We start from the raw sequence: 14,682 nt of genomic DNA on the forward strand, positions 1-14,682 counted from the left end.
ACACATTCAGCGGTGAAACTCTTACCAGGGTTGTGGGAGGTGATGACATCAGCCAGGACCTGCTTAGGGATTGGTTGTTCCTGGTTGTTGTTGATTGGTTCCTGCTCCTGGAGCTTGTCCACCATGGCGATGACACAGTTGAGGCTCTTCGCCACGTCGGCCCACACCCTGTCCTAGAGGAGACAAACGCAACATCAGCACCTGGTCTCTCTCTGTGTGTGTGTGTGTGTGTGTGTGTGTGTGTGTGTGTGTGTGTGAGAGAAAAGGAAAGATGTCAATCTGCATGTTTATTTAACTAGGCAAGTCAGTTAAGACTTATTTACAATGACGGCCTAGGAACAGTGGGTTAACTGCCTTGTTCAGGGGCAGAACGACATATTTTTACCTTGTCAGCTCAGGGATTCGATCTTGCAACTTTTTGTTTACTAGTCCAACGCTATAACCACTAGGCTACCTGCCGCCCCATGTGATCTGTCTGGAAGATCAATCCATGTTCCACACCTGTCTGTTAGCGAACCACAATGTTCATGGTACTATTTGATCCCAAAACATAGAATGTAATAAATAATATCAACCATTTTAAATATGGATGTATATCTCTGCCTTGGGCCACTACAGTGGGTTTGAGTATGATTGGACGTTGGCTGTTCAAAGCCCTTATCACCAGAGTTCTACTAGCCTGTAACTTTCATTGTCTCAAAATCAATCGGTCACAGAAGCACTATGAAGAGTTTCTCTACTCTCAGGAAACTCAACCCGAGAGGTCACAGTATGTTTCCCATGGCAATTGCAGCCTGCTTGAAGAGATAACGCTCAAAGTGCTTTTCTACTTCGGAGCGGAAAGCCTCCAAACTCCTCTGTTTCGTATTGTCCTCATAATACCCCCCTTTTTTAATTGATTTATTCACTTTCTGCCTGTTGGGGAAAGTAATTAGGCTTGCCAAGCATGGCTTAGTGTGTGTGTGTGTTGGAGTGCAGTTTGGATGTCCTTTGTTTCAGAGGTGACTGTTTTTGAACTCTTCTCAAAGGCAGACAGTTGTTTGATGTCTGATTAGGAATTGTAGTGTGTGACTCCGGCTAAGTCCCTGCTGTTAGCTCTGGCTTTATTGGACTGAGTCCCCATCGTTTCTATTAGCACGCACGGAACGCGCATGCACACGCACACACAGTTTCTTAAGACTTCTGTAACTGATACTAACAATTGTTTATCATCAGATACAGCAACTTTTAGTCTTGCACAGGCAAAGAGGCAGAGAGGGAGAGATAGAGACAGAGAGTGAGAGAGACAGAGAGAGTGACAGAGATAGAGAGAGTGAGAGAGACAAACAGAGAGAGTGAGTGAGCTTTGACTATGTACAGACTCAGTGAGCATAGCATTGCTATTGAGAAAGGCCGCCGTAGGCAGACCTGGCTCTCAAGAGAAGACAGGCTATGTGCACACTGCCCACAAAATGAGGTGGAAAATTATCTGCACTTCCTAACCTCCTGCCAAATGTATGACAATATTAGAGACACATATTTCCCTCAGATTAAACAGACCCACAAAGAATTTGAAAACAAATCCAATTTTGATAAACTCCCATATCTATTGGGTGAAATACCAATGTACCATGACAGCAGCAAGATTTGTGACCTGTTGCCACAAGAAAAGGGCAACCAGTGAAGAACTAACACCATTGTAAATACAACCCATATTTATGCTTTGATTATTTAAATATTTGTACTTTAACTATTTGCACATTGTTACAACATTGTTTATAGACATAATATGACATTTGAAATGTCTTTATTCTTCTGGAACGTCTTTGAGTGTAATGTTTATTGTTCGTTTCTTTATTGTTTATTTCACTTGTTTTGGCAATGTTAACATATGTTTCCCATGCCAATAAAGCCCTTGAATTGAATTGAGAGAGAGGAAGAAGGGGGACAGAGATTGAGACCCACAGACAGACAGAGCAGAGCAGAGACAGAGTGAGATGATGGTATAGAAACAGCAGGACTTGCCCATTCCTCCTCGTCGTACTCCTTATGGCACGGTATGGAGTCCTGGCGCTTCAGAGGTGCCTGCCCGTCTTCTCTGATGGGAGCCGTCTGGGAGCCACCATCCACATTATTACACACCACCACAGGGTTGTCTGTAGCCGATGGCTGCCCAGGACTGTGGCCTGGGTTCTGGGGTGGACTCTGGCCTTGTTGACCCCTCTGGCTGGGACTCTGGTGGTCCTGGTGGCTGTGACCCTGGTGGCCTGGCAGGGTCTGGTTCTGGTTCTTCGTCACGTAGCCGGGCTGTGCAGCGTGGAGGGCCAGCAAGGCGCTCTTCACCAGCTCGTCTTTGAGCGCGTGCACAAACTGCTCCGTCTGCAAGAAATCAGAGGAAAGAGAGGGAGATTGAATGAGTGGGATGGGAGGGTGGTGAGGTAGGGAGAAATACAGACAGAGACAGATTGAGAGAGAGAGAGAGAGATAAAGGAAGGCAGAATGAAAAAGAGAGAGAGGGTGAATGAGAGTGCCAGAGAACAGGGGAGAGGGATATCACTGAGGAGTTCATCAAAAACTGAGTGTGTGTGTGTGTGTGTGTTCAGCGGGCTAGTAAAATGAAGGAGTGATGGAAGATTAGCTTTCCTCCTCGCTAGCCTTCCCCTCCGTGTTCACTAGCTCCGGCGCCAGGCACCGGCAACAACAAGAAACAATTCAATTACTCCTCGGTGAGCCCTCTCGCCTCCGAGGAGTAGCTACCTTCTTTGTTCTCAAATTCACAAGCTGCTGAATGCTGATGATCATCCAGCGCCAAGACGGTTCGTACCCCGGCACCACAGATAAGGGCTCTCAGGAATAATTGAGTTAGCATCGCAATAAGCAATTCTATTACCACAGCAAACCACATGCAGTCTAATACGACACATGAGCAGAGATCCTTTGAACAGGCGAACAAGAGAACCAATGAGATATTGAACAAATGAATGCGGCATACGTTAGTAAACAAAACCCACCTGGAGCATCTCTCCCTGTGCTGCCACTAACCCCCTGAAACATGACCCAGAGGGTAGAGAGGAATCTGTGTACCTCTCTGAGGTGAGAGAGGGTAGAGAGGAATCTATGTACCTCTCTGAGGTGAGAGGGTAGAGAGGAATCTGTGTACCTCTCTGAGGTGAGAGAGGGTAGAGAGGAATCTGTGTACCTCTCTGAGGTGAGAGAGGGTAGAGAGGAATCTGTGTACCTCTCTGAGGTGAGAGAGGGTAGAGAGGTATCTGTGTACCTCTCTGAGGTGAGAGAGGGTAGAGAGGAATCTGTGTACCTCTCTGAGGTGAGAGAGGGTACAGAGGAATCTGTGCACCTCTCTGAGGTGAGAGAGGGTAGAGAGGAATCTGTGTACCTCTCTGAGGTGAGAGAGGGTAGAGAGGAATCTGTGTACCTCTCTGAGGTGAGAGAGGGTAGAGAGGAATCTGTGTACCTCTCTGAGGTGAGAGGGTAGAGAGGAATCTCTGAGGTGAGAGAGGGTAGAGAGGAATCTGTGTACCTCTCTGAGGTAAGAGAGGGTAGAGAGGAATCTGTGTACCTCTCTGAGGTGAGAGGTTAGAGAGGAATCTGTGTACCTCTCTGAGGTGAGAGAGTAGAGAGGAATCTGTGTACCTCTCTGAGGTGAGAGAGGGTAGAGAGGAATCTGTGTACCTCTCTGAGGTGAGAGAGGGTAGAGAGGAATCTGTGTACCTCTCTGAGGTGAGAGAGGGTAGAGAGGAATCTGTGTACCTCTCTGAGGTGAGAGGGTAGAGAGGAATCTGTGTACCTCTCTGAGGTGAGAGGGTAGAGAGGAATCTGTGTACCTCTCTGAGGTGAGAGGGTAGAGAGGAATCTGTGTACCTCTCTGAGGTGAGAGAGGGTAGAGAGGAATCTGTGTACCTCTCTGAGGTGAGAGAGGGTAGAGAGGAATCTGTGCACCTCTCTGAGGTGAGAGGGTAGAGAGGAATCTGTGTACCTCTCTGAGGTGAGAGGGTAGAGAGGAATCTCTAAGGTGAGAGAGGGATAGGCGGCACTTTGGATGTTGGAGGGCTTGTACGGAAACAGTGTGAGAATGGAGAATGGTGTCTTTGTCCCTTAGTGGCTATCTAGACTGTAGTTGCTCCTGGAAGACCTCTGCGTTTTCAGGGATCTGTTTCAGCTTTATATCTGGCAAAGTGATCTGATAAGGAACCATCTGTATGAATGTATATTAACTGAACAGAACAAAAACCCCTGCTAGCACTGGGAGTCATAGAGGCCTGGTTTTGGCAGACAGCCTTTCTTGTAGGGCCTTATCATACTGGGTTATGGTGGTGGTTGAAAAGTGCATGTGTGAACAAACAGTTACAGAGTGGGATTACATTCCATTCACTAATTGCCTATCATGTACAGTACATAGATTACATTATAACTGTCAATTAATCATTTTAGAGCGGTATAACTCTGGATTGAAATACATAACTTGATTAACATTTGGTGCAAGTTCACATTTACTATCAACACGGATACTCGCACACACAAAAATGCACGCATGCACACACTTCCCCACAACCCAACAACCCAACTCCACACACTTCCCCACAACCCAACAACCCAACCCCACACACTTCCCCACAACCCAACCCCACACACTTCCCCACAACCCAACCCCACACACTTCCACACAACCCAACCCAACAACCCAACCCCACAACCCAACCCCAAACACTTCCACACAACCCAACCCAACAACCCAACCCCACAACCCAACCCCACACACTTCCACAACCCCACACACTTCCCCACAACCCAACAACCCAACCCCACAACCCAACCCCACACACTTCCACACAACCCAACCCCACACACTTCCCCACAACCCAACCCCACACACTTCCCCACAACCCAACCCCACACACTTCCCCACAACCCAACCCCACAACCCAACCCCACACACTTCCCCACAACCCAACCCCACACACTTCCCCACAACCCAACCCCACACACTTCCCCACAACCCAACCCCACACACTTCCCCACAACCCAACCCCACACACTTCCCCACAACCCCACACACTTCCCCACAACCCAACCCCACACACTTCCACACAACCCAACCCCACACACTTCCACACAACCCAACCCCACACACAAATCAGTGAAGCAAAAAAACTAAATAAGATCAAAATTCCCACAAAAACCCAAAAGGAACTTAAAATGCCAAAATCCATATTCAAATAGAAATGTGCTTATCTTCCACAACGTTCATTTGCAGTCGATGGAAGACATTTGCTATTCATTGGCTATTCTGGGTGACTGAACAATGCATGGTGAGAGACATGGTATTTCACACTCTGGTCAAATTTGCTCTTCTTAACCGCTGGGTCAAGGGACCAAGCTATTTGACTGCGACAAAGCCCATCCAGAGCCATTGTTATTATATTAGGATTAGACTAACAAGGACTCAGATAGTTGATATTCTAATAGACTAACTCACAATGACTCAGATAGCTGATAGGCTATTAGACTAACTCACAATGACTCAGATAGTTGATATTCTATTAGACTAACTCACAATGACTCAGATAGTTGATATTCTATTAGACTAACTCACAATGACTCAGATAGTTGATATTCTATTAGACTAACTCACAATGACTCAGATAGTTGATATTCTAATAGACTAACTCACAATGACTCAGATAGTTGATATTCTAATAGACTAACTCACAATGACTCAGATAGTTGATATTCTAATAGACTAACTCACAATGACTCAGATAGTTGATATTCTAATAGACTAACTCACAATGACTCAGATAGTTGATATTCTAATAGACTAACTCACAATGACTCAGATAGTCTAATAGAATATCAACTAACTCACAATGACTCAGATAGTTGATATTCTAATAGACTAACTCACAATGACTCAGATAGTTGATATTCTATTAGACTAACTCACAATGACTCAGATAGTTGATATTCTATTAGACTAACTCACAATGACTCAGATAGTTGATATTCTATTAGATTAACTCACAATGACTCAGATAGTTGATATTCTATTAGACTAACTCACAATGACTCAGATAGTTGATCGTTTCCGGGTTTATTCTCTCTCTTCAGTTGTTTGCATTTTGGGTAGATTTGAAAGTTGTGAACCATTCTTAGGGGAGGATTGTCTATACTGTGCTGTGTGGTGCATTTGAAAGTGTTGCGTCTGACAGAAAAAACTCTAAGGATCGGTTTCTCAGACAGAGAGTCCACTAAACACACTGTACAATATCAGATGAATGTGTGTTCTAATCCAGGACTTGGTTTAAACTGTCTCTGGTGAAAGAAAAACACATTTCAAATCGCTCGCTTTGTTATCTTATTCTACTGTTGCTCACCTCTCAATCTCACGTGAGAACTTCACTTCACTCTGGTTCTCACCTTCACCTACTGTGGAGATCTAAGGACCGGAAATCCCCTGAGAGAAAGAAACATTGCGTTCTTCAATACATCTGTGATCTCAACTGAGGGAAAAGTGCAAGTCAGCGATGAAATGCTTACGGTTGGAGGAGTGGTTTTTATGTGTGATACTGTATGTTTGATCTAAAGTAGATGAAAAAACTGCAAGAGGAGGAGTGGTTTTTATGTGTGATACTGTATCTTTGATCTAAAGTAGATGAAAAAACTGCAAGGCTACACGCTCACCGCTGATTTGAAGAGGATGAGAGGAGTTGTCTGGACTATACTGTATGATTAGGGTTATAAATCTACTTGTCATTTACCAAAGTTACTGGAATCTTCGGTAACGCTGGTAATTAACAGGTCGTCTACGGTAACGCTGGTAATTAACAGGTCGTCTACGGTAACGCTGGTAATTAACAGGTCGTCTACGGTAACGCTGGTAATTAACAGGTCGTCTACGGTAACGCTGGTAATTAACAGGTCGTCTACGGTAACGCTGGTTATTAACAGGTCATCTATGGTAACTATGGAAATTAACAGGTCATCTATGGTAACTCTGGTAAGTTATACATGAATAATAAAAAATACTTGTATAAAGTATAATTTGTTTATATCTGTGTCCATATTGTCCATGAGTTTCTAGTGGATATGGATCAAGAGAAAATGGTCAAACTAATTTTAAAAAATCAACAATGGCATTCATTTCAATTAACTCTGCAACTCCTCCTACTATTGACTTTTTTTTTTTTTTTTACAATTGCCACCAGTTTGGCACCGAAACATTTAGAACAAAGACATACACATAGTAAAAATTAAAAATATATCAAGAATATTTCATGCTGAAACCCACACCAATGATATTCACTAAGTTGATGGTTTATATTTAGGATAAAGTTTTACGGCTTTGTCATTCTATATATATTTTTTAAAATCATATTATTTTATATATGTTCACATGTGATAAGGCCACACAGAGGGCCAGAGATAATTACAGACACCTGCAATAATCTGAAGTACCTGTATAAAATTCCCCCAAAACCTTGAAAGCTACCAAAAGTCTGGTAGTTTACTGATACACTTAGAAAGTTTCCAGTAATTACCCTCCCTTTGCAAACCTACACTACTGGTCAAAAGCTTTAGAACACCTACTCATTCAAGGGTTTTTCTTTCTTTTTCACCTGGGATCCTTTTCCAACAGTCTTGAAGGAGTTCCCACATATGCTGAGCACTTGTTGGCTGCTTTTCCTTCACTCTGCGGTCCGACTCATCGCAAACCATCTCGATTTGGTTGAGGTCGGGGGATTGTGGAGGCCAGGTCATCTGATGCAGCACTCCATCACATTACACAGCCTGGAGGTGTGTTGGGTCATTGTCCTGTTGAAAAACAAATGATAGTCCCACTAAGCGCAAACCAGATGGGAAGGCGTATCGCTGCAGAATGCTATGGTAGCCATGCTGGTTAAGTGTGCCTTGAATTCTAAATAAATCACAGACAGTGTCACCAGCAAAGCACCCCCACACCATAACACCTCCTCCTCCATGCTTTACGGTGGGAAATACACATGCGGAGATCATCCGTTCACCCACACCGCGTCTCACAAAGACATGTCGGTTGGAACCAAAAATCTCCAATTTGGACTCCAGACCAAATGACAAATTTCCACCGGTCTAATGTCCATTGCTCATGTTTCTTGGCCGAGGCAAGTCTCTTCTTCTCATTGGTGTCCTTTAGTAGTGGGTTCTTTGTAGCAATTTGACGATGAAGGCCTGATTCACACAGTCTCCTCTGAACAGTTGATTTTTAGATGTGTCTGTTACTTGAACTCTGTGAAGCATTTATTTGGGCTGAAATTTCTGAGGCTGGTAACTCTAATGAACTTACCCTCAACAGCAGACGTAACTCTGGGTCTTCCTTTCCTGTGGCGGTCCTCATGAGAGCCAGTTTCATCATAGCGCTTGATGGTTTTTGCGACTGCACTTGAAGAAACTTTCAAAGTTCTTGACATTGTCCGTATTGACTGACCTTCATGTCTTAAAGTAATGATGGACTGTCGTTTCTCTTTGCTTATTTGAGCTGTTCTTGCCATAATATGGACTTGGTCTTTTCCCAAATAGGGCTATTTTCTATATACCACCCCTACCTTGTCACAACACAACTGATTGGCTCAAACGCATTAAGAAGGAAAGAAATTCCACAAATTAACTTTTAAGAGGGCACACCTGTTAATTGAAATGCATTCCAGGTGACTATGTCATGAAGCTGGTTGAGAGAATGCCAAGAGTGTGCAAAGCTGTCAAGGCAAAGGGTGGATATTTTAAGAATATGAAACATATTTAGATTTCTTTAACACTTTTTTGGTTACTACATGATTCCATATGTGTTATTTCATAGTTGTGATGTCTTCACTATTATTCTACAATGTAGAAAATAGCAAAAATAAAGAAAAACTCTGAAATGAGTAGGTGTTCTAAATCTTTTGACCAGTAGTGCATGTATGGTACTTCCTACTTTATTAAAGGAGAAACATGTACAGAGAGGAGAAAGATGTTGAATGGAAAGTTCTAGATATAGACTGGGAGAAGTGTATGACCTCATAGCCACGCCTGGTAGCCACGCCTGGTAGGTACGGACGCCTGGTAGGCACGCCTAGTAGGTACGCCTGGTAGGTACGCCTGGTAGGCACGCCGTATCCAATGTAATTTAACACAGGACGTTTTTCTGCTCAAATAAGGCAATCCTCTTATAGTGTAGTAATGCATAGAAGATAATAATAATAGGTGTTCTGCACTTTTGGATATAAGCATCAGTTCCCAGAAGGCAGGAGATTCATTGATGCATCGTTCTTTCACTGATCATCATCATCACCACCAATAGCAGCAGTAACAGTAATAACACAGCATCTGAGAACCCGTAGATCGTTGAAGATATTTTTTTGTTTCATAGTGTGGGTTTTCTGTTTTAAACTCCGCCCTATCCCTTTCCCTAAGGGGAGTCACAGTATCCACCCGGCCCAGTGACAACCCTCCTCCATAGCCTTGAATCCAAGCTGAAAATGGTGAAATAATCAGTTTGGATCCCAGGCTAACTTCTCCCCCCACTGCTCATCTCACTCCCAGACTCTCTGGAGGAGAAGTCTCTGTGTGTGAGACGCTGGCAGTGGGAGCTGTCCTTGGTGAGTAACGTGACTGTGGATCAAACCTCTCTGTGCTTTCATTAGGGCTCTGTCTGTCTCTCCCTCCCTATGGACCGAAACTCCACAGCCATCTGTCTGGACAGTGGACACACACCAACCCAGGGAGCCAGCATGGCTGTGTGTGTGTGTGAGTGAGTGTGTGTTTTGAGAGTTTCCGTGGAAACGCCATGGGTAGACCACCTAATTGATTCAGGATCATACATTATATGGTGAAAATTGTGTGCTGAATGTGTGGTGTTCCTAGGCGGACTATGGATTATCAATGTGTTGTTGTTTGTGTCGCACTGCTTTGCTTCATCTTGGCCAGGTCGCAGTTGCAAATGAGAACTTGTTCTCAACTGGCCTACCTGGTTAAATAAAGGTGAAATAAAAAAATAAAAAATTTATTTAAAAAAAATCAATAGATGATAGATGAGCTACTTAGTGTGAACACAACACAGCCCTATAAGCAAATGTGCAAACACACATTGTATGACAGACTACTCATGCATATGACATGAACAACTATCCAACGGACAACCATCAATCAATCTCCCCATCCAACTATATCTTTCCCCATACACACCCTACCACAAGCCTCCCTCACTCCGCCCACCACACACACACACCCAATAACCGAGACAGAGACACACAACGTTTGAAGTTCCAATCAGAGGAGCAGGGCCGGTGCTGACCAGGCCGCCTGCGTGTCTAATCAAGGATGAGGGGAAGCTGTGACAGAGAGAATGTACCAATTAAGCTGTCTGATTGGGCTCTACTCCACTGTGGCAAAAACAATCTCTCACTCACTCACTGCAGCAGATTGCAAATCTGACAGCACCAGATGTAATTCATAATTACACGGATAAAACACCAAGTGTCTTGTCCATAAAACTCTGCGCTCGCAATTCACTTTTGTTGGCTTTGGCGTTTTAATGATGAGTTATGGACAGTGGGTATGACGAGAGGTGTGTGTGTGTTTGGGATGTGTTTAACCCTAGAGCTAGATGTCTTCACGGCAGATGTTTTGTAGTAGGTGACAGTACGCTTGAAGGGCAACTTCAGGTCATTAAAATACACTTGCTGCAGCCAAATATATTCAGCAAAAAACAGTATAAACAATCATCTCTGAGGCAAAACACATGTTCACACTCAGAGTCACTGTAAAGGAGATTTTCTACAAATAGCTCCAGTTTTAATCCCCCTGGTAGCTCACCTACCAGGCTTCACCTTCCAGGCTTCACCTCCTAAGTTTCACCTACCAGGCTTCACCTTGCCTGATTACACACTAGCACAGCAGGAGGGAAGAGCTCTAAAATGAGCTTCCCTGTGGTGCTACACACATCCAGATGGTGGCATTCAGCCCAGCACCATTCCTGCACCCGGGCAAGTTAAGCATAGCACTTCTACCTGTGCCTTTGAGCTCCATCGTGGGGGAAAGGAACATGGAAAGAGGGGGTAGATTGTGGTGGTGGTAGGAGACCTGTGTGGCTAGAGATCCAGGCAGGGGCACTAAGCAGCACTCCCACCCCAGGCTTGGAGCTAAATGGTGGGAAAAGGAACAAGGAAAGAGCTGGTAGGTGGTTGTTCTGATAGTTGTGGTGGTAGAGGCCTACTCACCTTTCCAGCCAGGGTCTTGAGTGCCTCCCTCAGCCCAGCCATGGAGTGCTGCTGGGCGGCCTGGAGCAGCTGGTCTGCCAGGCCCGAGATGAGAGGTTGGAGATGGCCCACACTGTGCAACACCTCCTGGGCCTTGGCTGTGTGCTCTGGGGAGTAGTAGATGCACTGGTATGCTGTGCTGAAACTGAAGAGGTGATGGAGAGACAGGGAGAGAGAGACAGAGAGAGAGGCAGAGAGAGAGACAGAGAGAGACCGAGAGAGAGACAGAGAGACAGAGAGGAAAAGAAAAGGGTCAAGATTTTAGAGGATTGTAAACAGCAGTGTAGATAAAAACTGATAAAATAAGAAACATTGTAAAAACTCAGGTTTTACCATTTATTGCATGTGGTTAAATTTGACTGTATGAATCCAGCTAGTTTCAGCAGTGCTAAACATATTCAACTATTTTACATACTCAGACAAGTTCACCATAGAACTATATTTGACTTTTCTAATTTGACCGGAGAGAGCGAGAAGTGAGAAACGAAGGAGATATATCAATGATACTGTAGACAGAACCTGGGCCTGGGAGTTATTTAGATTAAATCAATGACGCGCCCACAGAGTAACCAATGTCCAGGCATATTGCAAACCACCTGCAGGAACAGATTCATTTCAGCTCATTCTGCCTCCAATCAATAGCCAAACCATGACATGTTACTATACGTCATTAGTAAGCAGAACGTATACATTCCACATACAATTATTTTGTCCATTTAGAACAGTGATGACTATGGATCGGTTTGTAGTCTAGATAATAGGATGATCACAAACAGTCCACTGGTAAACGTTTTCTAGTTGGATTCATTACTGCCACAATACAGTGTGTGGTATAGTCTGGATACAGTAAGTAAAATGTTGCTCTAGTTGCCTGAAACTGTATCATAGATCAATGCTTTCCAACGCTTCAATCTAAAACCACCTAATTAATATCTGCAGCCAGATGAAAATTATGAATAATTAATACTTTTTTTTTCATTTTTAGGGAAGCGTTTCACCCTCAGATGAAACGTGTTTTGTCAGTTCATAGATTCAGGGCACATCAGTCCCAATCAAACGTTCACCTCAAGTAAAGTTTCGATGACTTTCATTGAGTTCTCCACAGTGATTTCCTGCCATCAGACCAAGCGCCTGCGTTAACGAGGCAGTGATTTGAGGCAGTCAACCCTCCCAGCTAGTTTAGATTCAGCTCTGAACAGCCTGTATGTAGGCCAGACCCTGGAGCCAGATCCCAAGGCATAATTGAGTGAAGACTGAAAGAGTGAATGTCTTGAGAACGAGAGAGCGAGTAGAAGAGTCCTCAAAGCAATCTTTTATGACACATCCCCTACCTGCTTCATCAGTACAGCGCCAAAACCTGGAGACCTTTATTACTTCAGGTGTACTGGGGGCTAGCTAGCTGCTGCCAATGTAGCATCCGATTGGTTAGCGCTAACAAACCCTGGCCTTGTCATTACGGCTAATGAGTTCTTTGGAGATAGGCCACCCGCTGCAGCCCAAAGACAATCAGACTTCGGCCTCTTATGAGATCCAGTACCATCTTATCCCATCTCTACAGAGTAGCCTATAGTCAATGCTAGGGAAGTTGCTAGGGAATACTAGGAAAAGAGCCAACATTTGTTTGAATGATAATTTACGTCATTTCGTTAAAACTTGGCCATTCTCTTTGAGTTGGAGTTCTTATTACCACATTACCACATGCAGGAGGGTACAAATGGAAGAAGATGAATAAAACAGAACACTGAGTCTGAGTGAGTCTTGTCTGAGTGAGTGAGTAAGGGAGACAGAGACTCATAAGCTAATTCCAGCTGCATAACAACACTGTTGACTCATAAGTACAAATCCAGCCATTAGGTATCCTGTGCAGTGGATAATCAGTGTTTACACATGGTCCCTACTGCCTGATGCCACAGGAGAGCATTGACCTATATCGGACCTGGTTATTGGAGGGAAACCATAAATTCCTCATCAGGATGGCCTGTCAGTCCAATAAGCTAATTAGCTTCCACCAAAGCCAAGATGGCTGCCGACAAGCACAGTGAAGAGAACAGAAACCCTGCTTGTTAAGGGAAAAGCTTAAAAATGGACACCCGACCTGGAATATCCTTGTTTACAATGGTGGAGGAATTGGTTGTTAGGTGTTTAATCAAGAAGAAAAGGATTTTGGCTGTGTTTCTTAGCGTTTACTGGCAATTTGCTGAGCCACAAGCTAGCTAGTTAAATGTAAAATACATGTTTGTATACACGTTTTTACTCTGCAGATGATCTTATATCGGAGAGAACCAGAACCTCCCAGGAGGTGGTGGGGGGGGTCTTTATCGACCCAACTCTCCCCCAGACACAGCCTCCCTAGTGGGCTAGCTATCCCACACCTCGCTCTCCGCCCTGGAGCATCCACCCACCCACTCTAGACCTACCTATTAGGAGGAATTATCAAAACTAGCAAATAGTAAGCAGTCTAGCAAAGCGTCCTCCCTTGATGTTCCTAAATGATCAATGGGAATTGGTTATGACAGTAATGAGAGGAAGAGGGAAAGAGAAAAAGGAGGAGAAGAGGAAGAAGAAGAAGCAGCCTCTCTTCTCTAATTAAGCCCGTGTCTCCGGCTCATGGCTAATTAATAGTGGGGAAGGAAATTAATGAAGAGCTTCCAGGCCTGCTGTTGACAGCCAGCAGGAGCAGAACACTGCATCGGAGGACGGCAGGACTGAGGCCCACAACTCCCCGGGCCAAAAAACACACTCTGTCATTGAGATACAGACAGGCCTGGCACTGGAAGGCAACTGATCCTAGACCAGTCTGGTCACTGCCAAAGCCCACTCTGTCATAAGTGAGAGGACTGGACAGCAACTGATCCTAGACCAGTCTGGTTACTGCCAAAGCCCACTTTGTCATAAGTGAGAGGACTGGATAGCAACTGATCCTAGACCAGCGTGGACCTGACCAGACCAATGCCATTGCCAAAACCCACTCCGTCATAGAGACAAGGCTGGAATGCAACTGATCGCAGACCAGTTAATAGGGCCACTGTAAAAGTCCTCCTCCATCAAACAGACATACAGCCTGCACCATACTGATGCCAGAACAGCCTGTGTTTGAACAAGATTGTGTCCATTGGTTCCTCAGGTCTGGTTCCCCAAAGCCCAGTCTGTCGTAAGACAGTGCTGGATAGCAACTGATCTTAGAAGTGTTTCTCAAATCAGACCAGGACCAACAGCCACTCTCTCACGGGACTAGGCACTGATTTCAGACCAGTCCTTACTGTAGATCTGACCAGGGCTACTGCCAAAACCCACACTATCATATAGGAGGACAGCAGCATAGAAATATGAAATGAAATGCACAGTTTCTTACATCTGACCAGGGCTACTGCCCTTCATCACACAGACACACAGCCTGATGCCAGAACAGCCTGTG

At 44.6% G+C, this 14,682-nt stretch overlaps 1 protein-coding gene across 7 annotated transcripts in view; it reads right to left on the reverse strand.

The window, feature by feature from the left end:
- The window catches only part of LOC120034789 (type II inositol 3,4-bisphosphate 4-phosphatase-like), a 150,196-nt gene that overhangs the window by 41,724 nt on the left and 93,790 nt on the right, over positions 1 to 14,682 (reverse strand). For all 7 annotated transcript variants that reach the window (XM_038981400.1, XM_038981403.1, XM_038981406.1 and 4 more), the window contains 3 exons: positions 11,229 to 11,412; positions 2,005 to 2,358; positions 26 to 173 (listed from right to left, as the gene is read on the reverse strand). In XM_038981400.1, coding sequence (XP_038837328.1) covers positions 26 to 173; positions 2,005 to 2,358; positions 11,229 to 11,412 — 686 coding nt within the window. The remainder of the gene's footprint in view (positions 1 to 25; positions 174 to 2,004; positions 2,359 to 11,228; positions 11,413 to 14,682) is intronic.

This window comes from Salvelinus namaycush, chromosome 42 (genome assembly GCF_016432855.1).
Source record: "Salvelinus namaycush isolate Seneca chromosome 42, SaNama_1.0, whole genome shotgun sequence".
Taxonomy (NCBI): domain Eukaryota; kingdom Metazoa; phylum Chordata; class Actinopteri; order Salmoniformes; family Salmonidae; genus Salvelinus; species Salvelinus namaycush.